The following is a 17836-nucleotide window of genomic DNA, read 5'->3' on the forward strand; positions in this document are numbered from 1 at the left end:
ATATTAATACTAAGTTTCCTGTGGCATGTATAGTCTGTAAATATTGCAAGACAAAAACACAAAATTAGAAGAGCTTTAGCACCCAGTAGAGAACACATCAGAGCATCGATTTCCAAAATAAAAGGGGATATTAGAAGGATAGAATTCATATCGTGAATATCTTACTCCAGTAAGGCCAGACATTCTCTCAAGAGGAGAATTAGTAGGACATCTCTTGAATCCCAATTACATTAATTAAAGAGCAAGCCTCCACCATTTCACACATGCAGATAACGCCTGTAGTGAAACCTCATCACTGCACGTTTCCCAGAAGGCTACACAAACCCGCAGAACACAAACTCTCAAGACAGTATTGCTACAAATTATAAAGCACTATACCAAGCACTGCAAACCAGGATCCAAAATCAACCACCAAACACGTTCTTAAGGTGTAAAGGCTCAAATTTACCATCTCTTTTTAATTTAAAGGTTTTGCTGCCACCCACTCTACTGCCATGTGGGAAGCCCAGTGGAGCCAAGTCCTTTTACATACGTTTTAATCATGTATATTTGCAAAATATTCACACCAGCTCGTCACATTTTGGAGTAGAGAAAACAAGTGGCACATTTGCAAATTCATGCATGTAAAATTAAGTAGCAACATATTGATGGTTTTCTCTAAGTAGAATTTGCTTTTCAATGCCCTTTTATTTAAATTTGAGAGCCAGCCTGCTTGCACTTCATTATCAGACTTTAAATAAAAAGCTAAATTTAAGATTACCTGTGCCCTGCATCTCTTTTTCAGCTTTTGATGACTGAGCACTACTACATGAGACTCTTCATCCCTACACCATGTGAATTCAGATCTCTAGATCAGAGTATTTCAACAACTTATATTAAAAAATAACTTGCTTTTTTCTTATTAAAAAAGCACAAAAGTATGATGCAGTGCTTTAAACAAGTGTATTTATGTTTAGTGACAGATAGCAGAACAAGTGAGGTTAGCAGCAACTGGAAAGGGAAAAAACAAGTATGAAATCAAATTATGCTTTTTTTTAAAAAAAGGGAACTCCTATTCAAACTTTGTGAAAACTGTAAAGCATCACAGAACTACTTTAAATATGCACAATATCTCAATTCACATAATAAAATTAACTACTTTGATTTATATACCCTACAATAACTGCAGTAAAATTCAAAAAGGCTATTGGAGACCTAGAATGACTTACAGAAATTTTAAACCAAACCACATTTAAGAAGTTAAATACTTAATCATTAGCAGTATCTTTTTTTTTTTGTTTGAAAAGCACAGAAAGTTAGCAAGATTCATAGATAGCCAGCCAAACACTCACACTTTCCTACAGCTAGGCCATCTACCAAATAAGCCTTCTGCTTTCTTTCTAAAAGATTCCATTTATCCTCCAGAATAGGCCATTTCCACAACCATGATTCCCTCATTAAACTGTGTGATTTATCAAGCCTGTACATAAGACCACAACCCAAGTATCCTTCATAATCAGTTTCCCCTCCAGAACCAAAACAGAAAGGGTTTTGATGGAAGTGACAGAAGTGCTAGTGAGACAAATCAAATCTCTGTGAAATAAGGCCTTAAAATAGGCTTTGTTTTGGACTGTGACTATTGCAAAGGGCTGATAACGAGTGTTCTCATTAACCAGACCTTTGAACAAGCTCTCTTAAATGGCTGGACAAGAAGTGCCTCCAGATAATCTCTTCAAATGACCGGTTCTATAATGTGTGTGAGACAAATGCAGAGATTGTGATGTTAGACAATAAAAATGCCAGGCCAGCTGAAGATAAAGCTGATAAGTACGGATGGTGGGTGTCATCATTTATTTGTTTTTGTTTTAATGAATCTTACTCTCTGAAAACTTTAGTATGTTAGGTTTCTTCAAATCTGTGGTCACAAAAATTGGGAAGGAAAAATACACTTATAAGAAACCAAGAGCAGCACTTCAGTTTATATTTGAAAACATTTCCCAGCGGGAGCCAGAACTGCTATGGTTTGGCACGTAGAACGCCCACAGCTATTGTATAGACCGATCAAATGTGTCTGTGGGTACTCACTATATACATACATGCTTATATATATGCCCACATACTCCCATGCCAGACCATTTCTGATACATCTGTTATTTTTTAAAATCCCACTTAAGAGACTTTTCAAAGCTTCTGAACGTTAGGAACTGTCAGTTCAGAAGGAAAGTACGAATTGTTTTATGATCTACACTGGCAACATAAATGTAGTAGGGAAGTAACATGCAGGGTGAGCATTGGCATGGATCCTGCAGAGAAATACATCATTCTGCACACATGCACCTTATTCTACAGACCATAATTTGCCTTCTGAACAGCATTTCTTATTCAAAAGACTAATGAATTAGTTGGTTTGTAAACATAAATATTTTATGTATTATATTCCAAGAATAAGCTCTAATGATGCACAAGCTAACAAATGCAACACAACAGCTCCCTTTATGAATCTGACTAACCTTCACAAACAGAACTATAAAATTAGAACCTGGAATCTCATTCTGATACACGTTTCTTTAACGTTGTGTCCCAGTAAGAGCATGAACATGTCCCAGTAAGAACTTGAATACGCCAGAGTCTCCAAAGCCAGAGTTGATACTTACTCTTAAGGTGTGATGCTCTTGTGCGAGCAATGCTGTGACCTCTTCTTGTAAGGTAATGACCTCCAGAAACTGTCCCCAGAGAGCCATTAGAAGTGAGCAAAGCTGAGCAAGGTTCATATTTATAAGTTCTGCCAGTTCATCAGGGTTTTCCATTTTCTGAAGTCAGAAAGACATATACACATGATTAACAGATGAAACCTTAATGTACAGACAATAATCAAAAACCAGCATAGTTTATCTTAGTGAGAATTTTAATTTATTTTATGTTGCTTTAAATATTATCCATCTGTCTTTTAGAATCAGCACTCCTGATAACAAATTAAAGCAACAATTCCATTTATGGCAACCATAACTGAATTGCAACTGTAGTATTTTCTAACATGCAAAAATATAGTGTGCCTGAAAGAAATCAGAATTAGAAAATGAAAAATCAATACTCAGTATGTTGGTCCACATTCAATACAATTGTAAAAATTTAATAAAGACATCTCCACCTCCAAACAGCCACAACTCACAGTAACATTTATGAGGCTATATATCTATATACACTTCATGCATAATCAGGAAGCAGGGTTATAGCATAGGCTTCCTAGAACCAGCTCAGACAAAAGCAAATTCAGTGTGAAACAAGTTTTTCTTCCTTCACAAGGTGCTGTAGTCCTGTGATAAAGTGTCACACAAATCAACTGCATGCTGAGAAGCTTCAGTTCCCTGCCCATTTTACAAAAATGTTGTTTTTCAGAAAATAACTGCAGGCACACAGGGCCCCCAGCAAAGGGTTTAAGATGACAGCAAAGACCCAACTCCAGCGATACTAAAGGGCAGTTAGAAAGAAGAACTGCAAATACTGAAACGCCAGCTTAGCCGGCGAGCACGGAAAAAAGAGGGGGAAGAGATTTGATGAGAACTGTAGAAAAGAACGAAAAGGAAAAAAATATTAACATACTTTTTCAAGCTAAGGGAGAAACTAAAGGGTTCACAGAAGCTATGTAAATGAAGAAAAACTTAAAATACAGACATTATTAATAGCCCCCAGTGAGCTAACTGTGCTGGTTCTGGCTCCAGTTGTACAAATGATACCCTTTTCAAGCCAGTATTATGTTTCCTTGCAGTTATATTACTATTACAGTAATGAAAGGTAAGCCAAATGTTCTGCAGAAGTTGCACAGATGGTCCACGTGGCAGCAAAGCACAGACAATCTTTCAAAGTTTTGTAACTTGTGCTCTAAACTCTGCAGTGACAATGAAATTAGCTATTCAGCTGGGGCTAGTTCTGAGTAAGGAGAGAGTGGGGAGACAAATCTAAATGATCTGAAGTAGACAGTATTTCCTTGAGAATGCACACCATCAGGACAAGTCCTTCCAGATGAGGGGATCACTTGGAGCATCTGGTCTGGTACAACTTACTGCTTCATCTTCTAACACTGTTACTTGACGCCATCAAAACCAAAGAATTCAAACTGCCAATGCGTTAATCCACAACTAATCCACCTTTCTACAACCTCCAGCTTCATGGCTACCACTGACATACCGAGCCACTGGACCAATAGTTACATTTTTGATTTTCTCTTTGACTGAGGAAGAGTTGAAATAAGCATTGGCAAAGAACACACAGGATGCATATCAATGAAACAAGGCTTTTATTCCCGAGTAGCATATGAAACCAGCACTCTACTTTTACAGTTATTTCACTTATTTAACACACGAAGAAAAAAGAAATTGTACCTTTACTTGTTCACATAATTCTGAAAGATGTACTTCTGCATCTATGTTCTCTGCAAAGACCAGAGGATATATCCATGAAAAACGTACTTTCCAAGTTAGAGAGTAAAACCAATTATCTCACAAAACAATTTTAAAACATTAAACGGAAAGAACCCATCAAATAAAATGTGAAACCTTATTAATTAACTGCCACAATCAACTTTAAATCAAGTAAATTATAAACTCCCATTAAAATAATTCCTTACTAATTTCTAGGATTGAGGACAGAACACAATTAAAAAAAAAATGGTTTGCAATTGAGCATCAGGATCACTTCTCATAACAACTTGTCAAGGACACCATTTTTCCACTCAAAATTACACTTAAAAATACTGTAATTTAGATGATACAATTTGCAGACTGTCCACTGAGAGCAGCTCAGCTACTCAGCAGCAATGTCGCCCTTCCCAAACAAGCTAGTAAGATTCCTCCTTTACCTCAGACTTTCCAGAGACACCTCACTTCAGTATCATTTTTATACAGGTATATTATTTACCTCATTTGCACGCTACATGAATATAAATAAATTCTTTAATTGTCTGAGGATTTATGGTTTAGTCAAATAAAACTGTTATTTAATTGATCTTTTTCTCAATAGCTCAACATTAAGAGCAAATCAATCTTCCATGGTATGACTGCTTAAACTGGATCTGAACCTTGAATGACTTATTTATAAAGAAAACAGATTTATTCTTTCTTTGTTAATTATTCCTATTATACTAAAGGAAATCTGATCAATTAAATAACAATTTAGTACTGTGTTTTCATTTCCTTCTACATCGGAGGTACCAGTAACAGAGGAACAACTTAGAAACCCTAAAGTTGTCAGTAACATATTTTATATTTAAATTGATTTTTGAAACACAGTATTAAGGAAAAAACCCACAATGTTTCTTGAAAGCATACACCTACAAAACATGCCTTGAAAGCCACGATAATAAATTTAGAACATGAATAATTAACATAGGTTTACAGAATGGCAACAGTGTGTTTACTCAACTTGTCTTTGAATAATACCATCTAGATTTTGAAGTAGATATTGGTTTTCAACTAACTGCACCCATTACAGTTAGGTTTGAACTTAATGAGAAACAAATTAACTCACATAAGTTCTGAGAAAATGTCCAAATTGCAGAAATGCATCAAGGTCTCAGAAACAAACTTAGAACATGTTTTTGGAATAAACTACAGGCAGCTCAATTAGCCAAACTACTTGATAATAATGATTCTGGAAACATATGAGAGTAAGTTTAAGATAGGATACTACTTTTGGGGCACAAAACTGATTATTTATGTCGATTGCCACAGTGCAGTTGAGAATAAGTTTTGAACAATATTTAGAACTCCGAAGCCTAAAATCACTATGGAAAATCCCAAAGTACAATGTTATAAATAAAGAAACAAAACTAAAAACAGAGTAGAGACAATAAAAGATGAAATTAAATATTAACATTCTACTGCAGTAATGGTCACCCAGCAAACATCTCTTTGAATTTTTCTGGCCCTGCTAAAAATACTTTAATTTTCTTTTTAAAACAAAACCAAAATGCCATTATAGAGGATTAAGCTGGTGACTAAACTGCCATTTTATTCTTTTCCCATCACAAACTTCTGTGTGCTTTAACAGCACTGTCATCCTTTGTCCACATCAGGCCAACACTGACAGTCTCCAAAGGGAGAGTAGGACATTTGGATGTGGACAAACACACCTTAAGCTTTGACAATGTCTTCTTTACTGTTTGGATGAATCAAGCCTTGAGATACCAGAAACAACCTGAAAGATTTCTCATGTTAGTCTTTAGTTATCTGAAAAATTGAGACTGTGATGAATTAAATGGGAAGTATAATTTTTAGCTCTTTTATTTAAATGGTGACAACTGACTGAATTCTTCAATCATTTTTATTTAGCAAAACAGAATAACACTAAACAAAACCCCCAAACCAGTAGGAATTTCTCAGTTTATTATCTACATTCAACCTAAATAGCTCAATTCAGCAGAATTCATCAGTTTAGCATATGTTCGTTATGGCTGAATGGTGAAATAGTGTTCCTCTTTACAAAAGAATATATTATTTTATATTATTAGTAAGAATATTTTATATTTATAAGAATATAGTATATTGTGTTATTAATAAAAATCTGAGGGATTATATCACCTGCTTTGAAAACATACCTAGGTAGGCGTCTCTCTGGGTGCGTGGATATTTTCTTCTGAGAAGGCGTTCATAAAGGACCTGCATGCTGGCCTTGGCTAGTTATAGGGATTGCACACACATGACTAGTTACTACACTCCTTTTTTCATCTCTCATTTATTATTTGCCTTAAAGTTAGTAAAAAAGCTTATTGCTAGCCTGGCGATTAGTGCAGTTAGATCAGTACATGAAAGCACATCATTTTAGTGTAGTTTCTATCTTAGATAGCGCTTTAAGACTACCTATACATTACTCTAGTATTTTGTATTTCCTAAAACCAGTAATACTTAAATGCTCAATTACAGTTCAGTCCAACAGCTGTCTGCACATGCTTCTGCAAAATCCCTTTCTTGTGTTAAAATTATATGAAAGAGCAATAGCAAAGCAAACATAAGAAACAAAATTAGAGAAAATAATTTAAAACAAAAAAGTGATGATTCTGGGATATAAGTAGGACTTGAGATTCTCTTCTGTAATACCCATTTAATCTTCCCAAATAAAACCTCCACTATAAACTACTTCATTTACTTTAAAATGTAATAATAAATGCAAATGACAGTTGTGTACTTCATGAGGTCTAGAGTGCTTCAATTTCTCTACAGGCGTCACAGAAACACAGCATTTCCTTTTTTTTTTTTACTGTGTATGGATTTTAGAAGAGGTAGTGTTAATGGTAGGCATTAGTTATTTTTCATGAGTAAAAGGTAAGCAATAGTAGCATAATTAATATTTACATTATTAGTCCTTTTTGTTACATCAATTGTCCCAATCAATGTATATATATAATATAACTGAAATAAATGAAAAAAAGTTTACAAATAAGAAAACAAAGTAACTCTTGAAGACATTTAATAAAGGAAAAAAAAAAACCCAACCCACCACAGGAAACAAACTGTCAGCAGAATACATAAAATTCATGTTAAATGTAAGTAGTAATTTTCTCTTCAGATTATTTCTTTTGAGCGTTTCTCTTCAAGCTTGCGTTCCTACAAGCAAGCTGAATTACCCACAGAAATGACAAAAGCCCTGACTCAAGTTCCACTGGAACTTATGAAAACGTTTTTGGTGACTTCAGTGAGGTTTGAAACACACAATCCAAATGTGCAACTCAATGGCTGGCATTTTTCTATTATGTGCGTATCCTGTAGCAGTGTTTTAGTGGAACTGAAGGGTCCTACCCAAAGCATTTAAGTATCAAGATTTAGTCTGAGCCTATCCTTACGACAATAATGCCAACAAATTCTATTTGTGAAAAAACCCTTGTCCTTAAGAGGAAGACAAAGAGTTGAGTCACTCCTTTTAATAGGGTGTTCCCCTCCATATCAAGATTAATGTAACCAACACAGAAATATTCTTTGCACCGTAACTGTAGCAGTGTTTTTCCTACTGTAAAGAAAAACTCGAGTTTCTGGTATTTTTCTATGCACAGATTTGTGTAGTACTTCATCCCTCAACAAAAAAGCAGATTTGTGTTGTGTAATACAGAAGTAAAAACATTCTTTCTTTGAGCCACTAACTGACCAAATCTCATTTTAAAATAGTTTTTATATCTCAGTTCCAGCCTCATTGTTTTGTTGTTTCGTAATGCTTCATTTTCACACTGACAAAAATAAATAATATAAAAATCAATAAATACTGTCTGCAACCAATTTAAATTCCAAGATATTTATTTTTTCAGATTTAAATAAAAATTTGCACAGCTAAAAAGGTATATGCTTGATGAGAAAAAGGTCTAAATCACCCTTTACAATGCTAATGTATTTTCCTTTTTACTTTCACTGATCTCCTAGTTGAAGTCCTGCATCCTACAGAAATGTAATATACATTTCCATACATTACATTTCACATAATATTTTTAGTTACTTTTATCATATGTAGTTACTAGAAGTCTTCACTGCCACAAAATTTAAATTTCTTTCTATGAGACTGTCCTGGAAGAGTTTAATTTCAACTTCATTAAAGTAACAGGTTCTCTGAAAGCAAATTTTAACTACTCAGTTTTATAGAAATAGATCTTGTCTATTCAGATCTCTTCCTAATTCTTAAGTAACTAAGTCTGTTTAAAAAGTTACACTGCAAATTGAGTCAGCAGCAATTTTTTCTTGTAGGTCTTTTTCCAGCTAAGTTTCCACCCCAATGCTCTTCTCAAATCAAAGCTTAGAGTTCCAATTTTTATAAAGTAACATTGTATATCTGTGTAACAAAGAGCCCACTGGGATTACAGATTACTCTAATTTTACATGGCAAATCAAGATCGACAAGAAAAAATATATTTGCATAAATTCAGGCTGTTATCTCCTCATTTTATTAGTAACGTGACTGTACTACTTGGGTTTTAATTTTTTTTTATTAAATTCCAGCTCAGAGCAAACCAATTTTAGCTGTACTAGATGTGTATTTGTGTCAGTTTAGTCTAGAAGAGGAGTAATTTTTAATATAAAACCATCAACAGGCCGGTGAGGCATTTTACTGAATTTAACATACCCAGTTCAATTCGGTGAGAGGAGGGGAGCTCCTTTGTTATCATCATGAAATAGCTGTGTAACCCTTTGAAAGCAAGCAGCAAACTGGCACAAAGCGTGTAGTGGAAATTATAGGCATGGCTGAGGAAAGACTCTGAAACAACAAAACTGCATCCCTAAGGAAAAAAAGAAAAAAGATGAGGTTCATTTTGTACAGTAAAGGAAGCGTTAACAGATTAACTAAAACAACTGATTACCTCTTCATAATACTCATCCATATTTTTGCCATTTTCAATAGACTGCAGTATCTTAAAAACAAGGGAAAGCACTAAATATTGTAAGTTTTTTCCATCTGCATGATCCTGAAGCATGCAACATAGCCTTTTGGAACAATTCTTCTCATTTCCCATATCACGTGGCACACCACAGTAAGTCTAACAGAATTCACTCTTTATCAAGTAATTTTTCTACAGAAAAGATGTAATTCAAGATGCCCAACAAAATAAAAATAAAATGTTATACTGATAAATTCTTACATCTGCTGATAACTGTTTTGTGTAGTTATTGCCAAAGACCACGCTTTCAAGAGAAGGGATCACAGAGTCCCTGTTTTGTGCTGGTGCATTCCTGTTCAACCACGTATTCTTCACTGGGCGAGGAAAACTGCAAAAAACACAAATGAACTTGTAATCTGAACAGACTATGGGTCACAGATCTATCACAGTTTAAAAGAATTCTTGATTTTTCTTGTAAAGTGGGTGAAAGCAGGACTAAGTAATATCCTGAAAGTTCCTAGCATGGTGGGCTGCCCTTTTAAAACTCCTCAGGATGGCTCAGACTCCTCAGTAAAGTCTCTGGTGCTGCACAAGGGGAGCAGAGCTTCTAACGCAGCTCTCAGCTGAAATTAACCCCCCAAAAGTGACCCCCTAGGAAAGCAAGGGCTGCCAATAATGCCATCCTGATCCAAACAGAGCAGCAAAATATCGCCCAGGCACACCCAAAGGATGAAAGGGAGTGAAATCTGCAATATTCAGGTTTTTCAGAGAGAGATGCACCAGAACAGCACGCATGCTAAGGATATGGCAACTATGAAGTATTTGCCGAATACTACAATATGGGATAGCCCAGCTGAAATAAAACACTGTAAGTTTGGAAGGTCTCATCCTCTCCCCTCCACAAATTGATTCAAAGGACCACCTGTATACTTAAAATAATTTTGTGAGCACCAGTAATATTCTACCCTAAAGATAACTGAAGCAGCATAGAAGTTGCTATTTTGTTTCAGTATCTCTTTATACAAGCAACATCAAGTTGAGATTTAAAATTAAAAGGTATTATTGTAACTCCATGCCAGAAACAGAGGAAAAAACGTAGCATAGCCTGAATTTGAATATGAAGAAATTTGGAGGAAGTAGTGAAGTATTCAAAGACCACAAGAGCAGGCAAAAAGGAGATGGGCTAATGAAAACCTGTTTAAAGAACAACTCATATGTGCACTCACTGTATGGCCCTTTTTCACGCTTACTTTGGACACAGAGAAACGAGATGAGTAGAAATTGCAAGAGAGTGACACAAGTCAAGGAAATACAAAAGGCTTCAGTAAAAAATTAAGCAAAAGCTTCTTTTAAAAGAGAAAATTAAATTCTTGATTTCCATTTACTTTAGAAAATGGTAAATGCATCATTTGCAGACATCATTGCTATTACTGTGCTAACAGAAAACTGTGAAGATAGTGAACAGAAGATGCTCTGTTTGTATTAGGAGCACCTATTTTAGTCACTACCTAGCGTGAGCAGCAGATCTTTCCTATTAAGAAAATGTATAAATATTTATACATATGAATACACTTGTGTAAACAGAGGTATTTTTACATTCTTCCTCTTCTCTGGTCTTAAGATTTTATCTCTCTTCTACACTCACTCCTAACAAAAACAAACTCACAATTTGTTCCAGGTAACTTTGAAAACAAGAAGTTTCTCATCTCTTCTGGCTCTGTATTTCAAAATCATCACGAAGAAAAACTGTACTGGCTATAGATTTAACTCCTTCCTCAGTATTCTATTTTCATAGCATTTTCATTTGGACACTCAATAATTTATTTGCATAAATAAACAAACAAAACAACAAAAGCTTACCTTATCAATGGCTGATGCAGAGCAACCAAAGAAGCATGGACTATAACAGATATGACAGACAGGTGGAAGTAATCAAACATAACATTAACGTAATGATGAAGGCCCCGGTGTAAGTTAAAGTGCAACTTTAAAGTTCGGCTACTAATTGGCTGTAGTGTGCTCAGGTCATCTGGTCTAAAAGGAAAGTAAAACAAAATAATATAGAATTAGAAAGATCATATTTAAAGTGCAAGCTGTCAATAACTGAAGCAGATAGCAATTTAGCATAGCTCTATACTTGGGAATGCAATGTCATCTCCCCAGAAAATAATTAAGAAAAAAATAAGAATGAGAAAACCCAGTTATGAAATCTTGACAGATTTCAGCACTGGATTTCTTTTGTACCCTCAAATATATCTAATATGAACACACAACTACATAGAACACAGATTTACTCAGCTAAAAAGTTAATATATATTGCTGCTGTAGTAAGAATGTATCTAAACTTACGAATAGTCTGTATCCGTGAAGTGTAGATCTAACGTTAGCATAAAATTCATTTCATTAAGAGACTCCTCAATCTAAAAAGAAATTGTAGAAGCATTAAATGTTTTCTGGTCTTTTATTTATACAAATCCATTTCTCTATAATGAAATCGTCAGTGGCAGATTACCTTCCTCTCATCTAACAGCATTTTTATTTTGAAAATCATCACGTCGTTCACAGATACTTCCTCATTTTTGTAAAGAATCTGAAATGTTTTACTGCAAACTATGTTGTCATGGATTGACGCAGGAAAGGCAAGATCTGCACCTGAAAAAAAGAAACAATTATTAATATAGTTGGCCTAGAATTTTGAAACTCCAGAAGAGGAACCATGATTTCTATCAGTTTCATGATCACTATTAAAACTGTAACACCAACTATGTCAGCAGTTTCCATTTCAGGCAGCAACTGCTGGAGTTTGAGGGAGTGCACTTTGTTTCAAAGAAGTACTGTATCAATAGTTTTAATGTAATTTGCTTTTAATATAAGTTCTTGACTGAACAATTTTTGCTTTGTTCTAAGTTGGAGTGAGATGCTCTACGCATCAAAAATTCTAATAAAAATCCTGAAATCTGTCTTGTTTTACCCAGCATTCATGTTGATTTGCAAGGTTTAACCACATTGTGAACTTTTCATTACCTACAGATGAGGCAAAGAGGTTAAATGAAATGTACCATTCCACGGAATTAATCAAGAACAGAGGTGGTTCATTCTTTGCATATTACTCCGGCCAGACCAGTTCTAACTGTGTCATCTAAACCTTGTATGTGTCATTATGACACTTCTGCCTTCTCTCCACAGATGGCTCATAGGAAGAGTTCAGAGAAGTGTGATATAATAGTTGGAGAATCCTGTGCCAGAAAAAGGGTTAAGAGAGTCATAGAAAAAAATGTTTTAAACAGTTATTGAGGAAGTATTTAGCATAATAGCAAGGGGTTATCACACAGGAAATATCACAATGGGCACCATCCTGTGAAAAAACACATAAAAAGATGGAACTTGGAAAAACAAAAGTAACAGAAATATCTGCACTTTATCACTCCTCTACAAGGAGGCTCAACAACCCCTTCCAGAACACAAAATCTTAGAAATTGTGTAAATGAAGGTATAAAACCTTTTTTTCCCCAATTCTTGTGATTTTTCTTAATACATTAATTCAAAGGAAGCACAAAAGAAAAAATAAAATCTGCCAAGTTTCTGCTTTACAGATGTGGAGTCTACAAGCCCCCGACAAAAAAATCACTGCACGTGGCAAATATCCCCACAATCTTCAGAACATCTGAGTTCAACTTCCCTTTGGAAACTAGAAACAAGTAAAAATACCAGGGTTTGCTGAAGTGCTTTCAAGCATATCATCAATTTAGGTGTCCTGGACAAAATGGTCACAAAACCTGAATCATTCGTTCCCCTACATATGACGTCAGTTTCATCTCATATCCACCTATGCCACCTGCTACAGGTGAAGGGCAGAGCAGGTATGGTTTCACATGACATGTAACCTGATATAAGTGCCCAACATCAGCAAAAGGGATCTTCCACCCCAGTCTGATACAAAAGAAGTAAGAGAGATACGTGGCAGAGGTCCCACTTCCTATGCAGCATCCAATTCTGAGCTACAGCCCTCAATTCTGCTGACCTCAGCGTAATATGAAACAGCACCCTCAGCACTGAGAAAAAGGAGTCCAAGAGGAAAAGCAGACACCAGGAACAGGCTGAGCCATACCTTTGTGGGGAGCAAGGTCTCACAAATGTGAAGTCAACAAGGCAAAGCTACTATTTTTGAAGTCAACTATGCACTGACTGGCCAAGACTATTTCTAGGTTTCTATCCACACAAAAAGCTCTCTCAGCCATGAAGGGGAAAAAAACAGCAGCAAAGTCATTATTCTTGCATCGTAAACATGGACATTTATTCTTAAGTTGCTCTTTTCCCCCCCCTCTATTTTTAACTGAAAGCCAGCCATGAGTTTCTGATAGAAGGAGGTATGCAGAATAGCCTAAAATCTGAAACAACCTCATACAGACAAGAATGACATAGGTTTTTCTTTTAACTATATCTCTGTTTAAATGACAAGAATGCCAGGAGACCTTCACAGGGCTGGAGCTAAAGCAAGTGGCTTGCCATATAACATCACAAGGGGGTTGGAACTAGATGATCTTTGAGGTCCCTTCTAACACAAAGCATTCAATGATCTGTGATGATAGGTGGGCCTTGAGCAATTCTAGTGAACTACTTAAGGATGTGGGAAATAGAAGAAAATTAGATTCAAATTCTCACAGGAACTTACAAAGAACTGGGAAGGGCTAGGCAAGGAAGGAGGAAAAAACTGTATACTTGGAGAAATAAAAGGAAGAGATAGATCAAACTGTGGGAAGGGGGAAAACACAGCTGAAGTAAGGAAACTGCAGGTGAGTCCTGCAGAGGCTATGGAGAGCTAGAAGTAGGCAAAATGAATGGGACTGAAGTGGGAAAACCATGATGCTGTCAAAGGATTTAGAAAAGATGAGGAAGACAGAACAAGAGATAGAAGAGTATAGGAAGGAGCACCTGACCAACACAGGACATAATTCTGTGATCATTCTCAAGAGTGAGAGTTGTGGGCTCCTGTTCAGAGTCCTCTATGGTCAACAAGCAACAGACACTCTCAGATAGTGAGTCAAGCTTCTTTGCACCAGCCCACAGGTAGTGTAACAGCGGCTATTTCCTACCAACACTGGCAGTCTCTCACCTACATCAGCTATTCCACCACCTTGAGCTGGAGAGCTGAGAGTTCTGAATTCTGAAACAAATGCCAGAAGTCCTCAGGAAGTATGATCCTATCCAGAAGAAGGACAAAGTAATGCTTTGCCATTGACCAGCACGTACCCTTCTCTGTGTGATACACTAAACTACAACATCTTGAAAGGACCCCAGGTTTTGGGTTTGGAGGAGTTTGGTTTTTTGTGAAATGGCTACGTGTCAGCTGAATGAATTCCCCACTGGAATTCCCAGGCCAAATCAGGCACTTGTGCCAACAGAGCATAGAGCAACCTGAAGGTAAGAAGGAGTGGCCTTCAAAATGGAGCAATCCTGGTTAGCAAGAACTATTTATTTCACACAAATCCCAGAAATATTCACAAAGCATGACTAAAATTCACTGTCTACATTGTTGTTCTACTCAGAATTACTTTTAAAATAGATTACCAAAGCCTTAATTTTTGTGCCTATCTCATTTTCTCAGTAGTAGGCTTTTCTTCACAGCAAATAGAAGAATTCTACCTGTCATTTCTATACTTAAGTTTTTGCTTTTCCCATTTTTACAGCATGTTGAGGTGTGGGCTTCACAGAATTAGGAGAGCACTAACAGGTTTCTCCAGGTTCAGCTTGCCTGGACAAAGAATCCAAAAACAACTGCCAGGTTAAAAAAGAAAAGATAAGGGAGCAGGTAATTCTGTTCAGGAAGATATATAATTTTTCAAATTTGCCACCAGACAGCAAGAGAGAATGTTTGAAAACAGCAAGACTGGATCCTTTCACAGTCTTCTTTTTGGAAAAAAATTAGGCTTAACAATGAGTTTAAGAGTCTGTATCTGAAGTTCTCCACTACTTTAATTATACCCACTTAAATGAGATTTGCTCTTAGCCTTCTTAGTCTAAAACATAAAGAAGATCAAGCAGATCAGTGGAAAAAACAGAAGACACCAATATAAGGGGATGACCGTATTTTATTACCAGCAAAGGGAATTAACAGAGGAAGAACAAGTTCACACAAATTCTGTAATCAACTTTTAATTCTCATTGCTAAGAACAAGCTATTTTTTCAGCAGACCAGCATTAAACAATGTATATTTTTATTGCATTAAGAACAAAATTTAAAACTCTTTAATATCAGTTATAACAGTACAAGAAACAAAGAGCATGCTCCCTTAATTCGTAAAGTGAGATAACGACTTTGTTTACTAAAAGTTTTTGCACTTACCTGTTGCATGTAACAAGCTAGCTTCTAACTTGTGTGGAATTCTTGGAGGGATTTTCATAGATACACGAATCTGGTAAAAGCTAAAGCAAAAGACAATGATTTGTAACACATGCAGTACAGTGCATCTCATTCACCATACATACACCTACAATCACCAAGGCAGGAATGGAGAGTGGGAAAGAGGAACTGGGCAAGGATGTCCACAAAACTTAAAACTTTCTTATTTTGACCCTTTACCCTACTGGGTTTTTTTATTAACCACAAACCTGAGCAGCAGCCCAACATGTGACAAAAAGAAGGAAGCTTCAAAACAGAGCTAGTCATTTCACACACTACAGAGTCAGGGCAAATATTTATGGAAATACACAGAATCATAAATCAGTTTGAGCTGGAAGGGACCTTAAAGCTCCACCCTCCCTGCCACGGGCAGGGACACCCTCCACTAGACCAGGTTGCCCAAAGCCCCATCCAACCCGGCCTTGAACACTGCCGGGGAGGGGACAGCCACAGATTCTCTAGGCAACCTGTGCCAGGGCCTCACCACTCCCTCAGTAAAGAATTTCTTCGTAATAAATAATCTAAACCCACCCTCTTTCAGCTTAAAGCTATTATGTGTCTTTGTAAACAGTCCCTCTCCAGCTTTCCTGTAGGCCCCCTTCGGGTACGGGAAGGCTGCTATAAGGAGGACCTGGAGCCTCCACTTCTCCAAGCCCAACTCTCTCATCCTGTCCCCTGTAAGAAAGGTGCTCCAGCACTCTGGGCATCTTTGTGGCTCTCCTTTGGATGATGTCTTTCTTGTAACTGGGGACCCCACAGCTGGACACAGTACTCCAGGTAGGGTCTCAAAAGAGCAGAGGGGCAGAATCACCTCCTTCAACCTGTTGATCACACTGGTTTTGATGCAGCCCAGGATATGGTTGGCTTTCTGGCCTGCAAATGTGCATTGCTCGCTCATGTTGAGCTCTACATCAACCAACACTCTCCAGCCCTTCTCCTCAGGGCTACTCTCAATCCATTAAACTGATTTTACCTTTTATAAATTGAATAAAATTTAAGCTCTTGCAAACCAACAGTTATGTACTTTGGTTTTAAACATTCACAGGTCAAACATGATTCCATACACACTTCTCAAATGATTCACAAACAGTAAATAAATTCATTTTGTATTAGATTAAAAAATTAATTAATGTATCATTAAGCTTTCATTGTTGTCCTCTGCAAGAGTGTAAGGAATTGAGGAGATTAAGAGAGACCTCTCAACACTAATCCAGAAGGATGCAGTCCAGTACACTGATGTACTCCTTTACTCTGGATAAGATGCAACTTCCATCATAAAATCACTCAGTTCACCTATCCTGAGGACATATTATACATTATAATGTGTAATAGTCTCAGCAGGGAGATACTTTCCACCAGCCTCAGTTTTCACACTTTTTATGGATCCACAGTAAACATTTATCAAGAGCCTAACACTCTGCCTCTACAAGCTGCATCCTCCCATGATTAAAGTGACTAGTCTATGATGGCAGAGCTTTTTACTTCAGATATTAAGAAAGAAATGCAATACTGTTGGTAGTTCGTGCAGATACTTCACTTCATCTCACCTTAATCTAGCAAATTGCGTCGCTTTTTTAGAATTTAAAATGTCCAAAATCTGCATCATTCTCAGTTCACATTTACAGCCACATGGCAGTTCAATAGAGCATAAATTTAACCAAGGCTTAACAATTTTAATAGATGTGGATAAATTAATGAATTCGGACCATAACAAGGTAAAATGAAAGGCAAAGAGAAAATAAAAACTGAGCACTGAACAGAAAAAAGGTGCAGTGGATGTTCCTATTACTAGAGATGCTCTTAAGTGACTGTTTCCTATCTGTGCCTCACAGAATGCAGTCAATACAATTGTTCCTGCTTAGAATGCTATTTGTGGAACAAAGACTGTTAGGGCATCCTTCCTTTTTTTGTTATTCGTTAGCAATTAATCAAAAGCAGAATATTCTACTCCATCCTAATCACATAAACCCTTTACCTGTCTGATATATTTTAATTTGAGCTAATGGGAAGAAGAAAGTGTATTGTTTAAGACAGGTGGCTTTGATTTTCAACAGATTTATACCTTAAGCAGTGTATAACACAAAATGTTCACCTATTAATCCAAGCAA

At 36.4% G+C, this 17836-nt stretch overlaps 1 protein-coding gene across 1 annotated transcript in view; it reads right to left on the reverse strand.

Annotated features, from left to right (window-relative positions):
• Positions 1-17836, reverse strand: part of FAM135A (family with sequence similarity 135 member A) — a 68763-nt gene that overhangs the window by 28848 nt on the left and 22079 nt on the right. The window contains exons 3-11 of the mRNA XM_084262149.1: positions 15672-15751; positions 11841-11980; positions 11678-11748; positions 11189-11362; positions 9590-9716; positions 9076-9229; positions 6572-6649; positions 4359-4408; positions 2634-2789 (exon numbers count right to left, since the gene is read on the reverse strand). Of these exons, the coding sequence (XP_084118275.1) occupies positions 2634-2789; positions 4359-4408; positions 6572-6649; positions 9076-9229; positions 9590-9716; positions 11189-11362; positions 11678-11748; positions 11841-11980; positions 15672-15751 (1030 nt within the window). The remainder of the gene's footprint in view (positions 1-2633; positions 2790-4358; positions 4409-6571; positions 6650-9075; positions 9230-9589; positions 9717-11188; positions 11363-11677; positions 11749-11840; positions 11981-15671; positions 15752-17836) is intronic.

Source organism: Gallinula chloropus, assembly GCF_964237585.1.
Source record: "Gallinula chloropus genome assembly, chromosome: 3".
In the NCBI taxonomy this organism is placed as follows: domain Eukaryota; kingdom Metazoa; phylum Chordata; class Aves; order Gruiformes; family Rallidae; genus Gallinula; species Gallinula chloropus.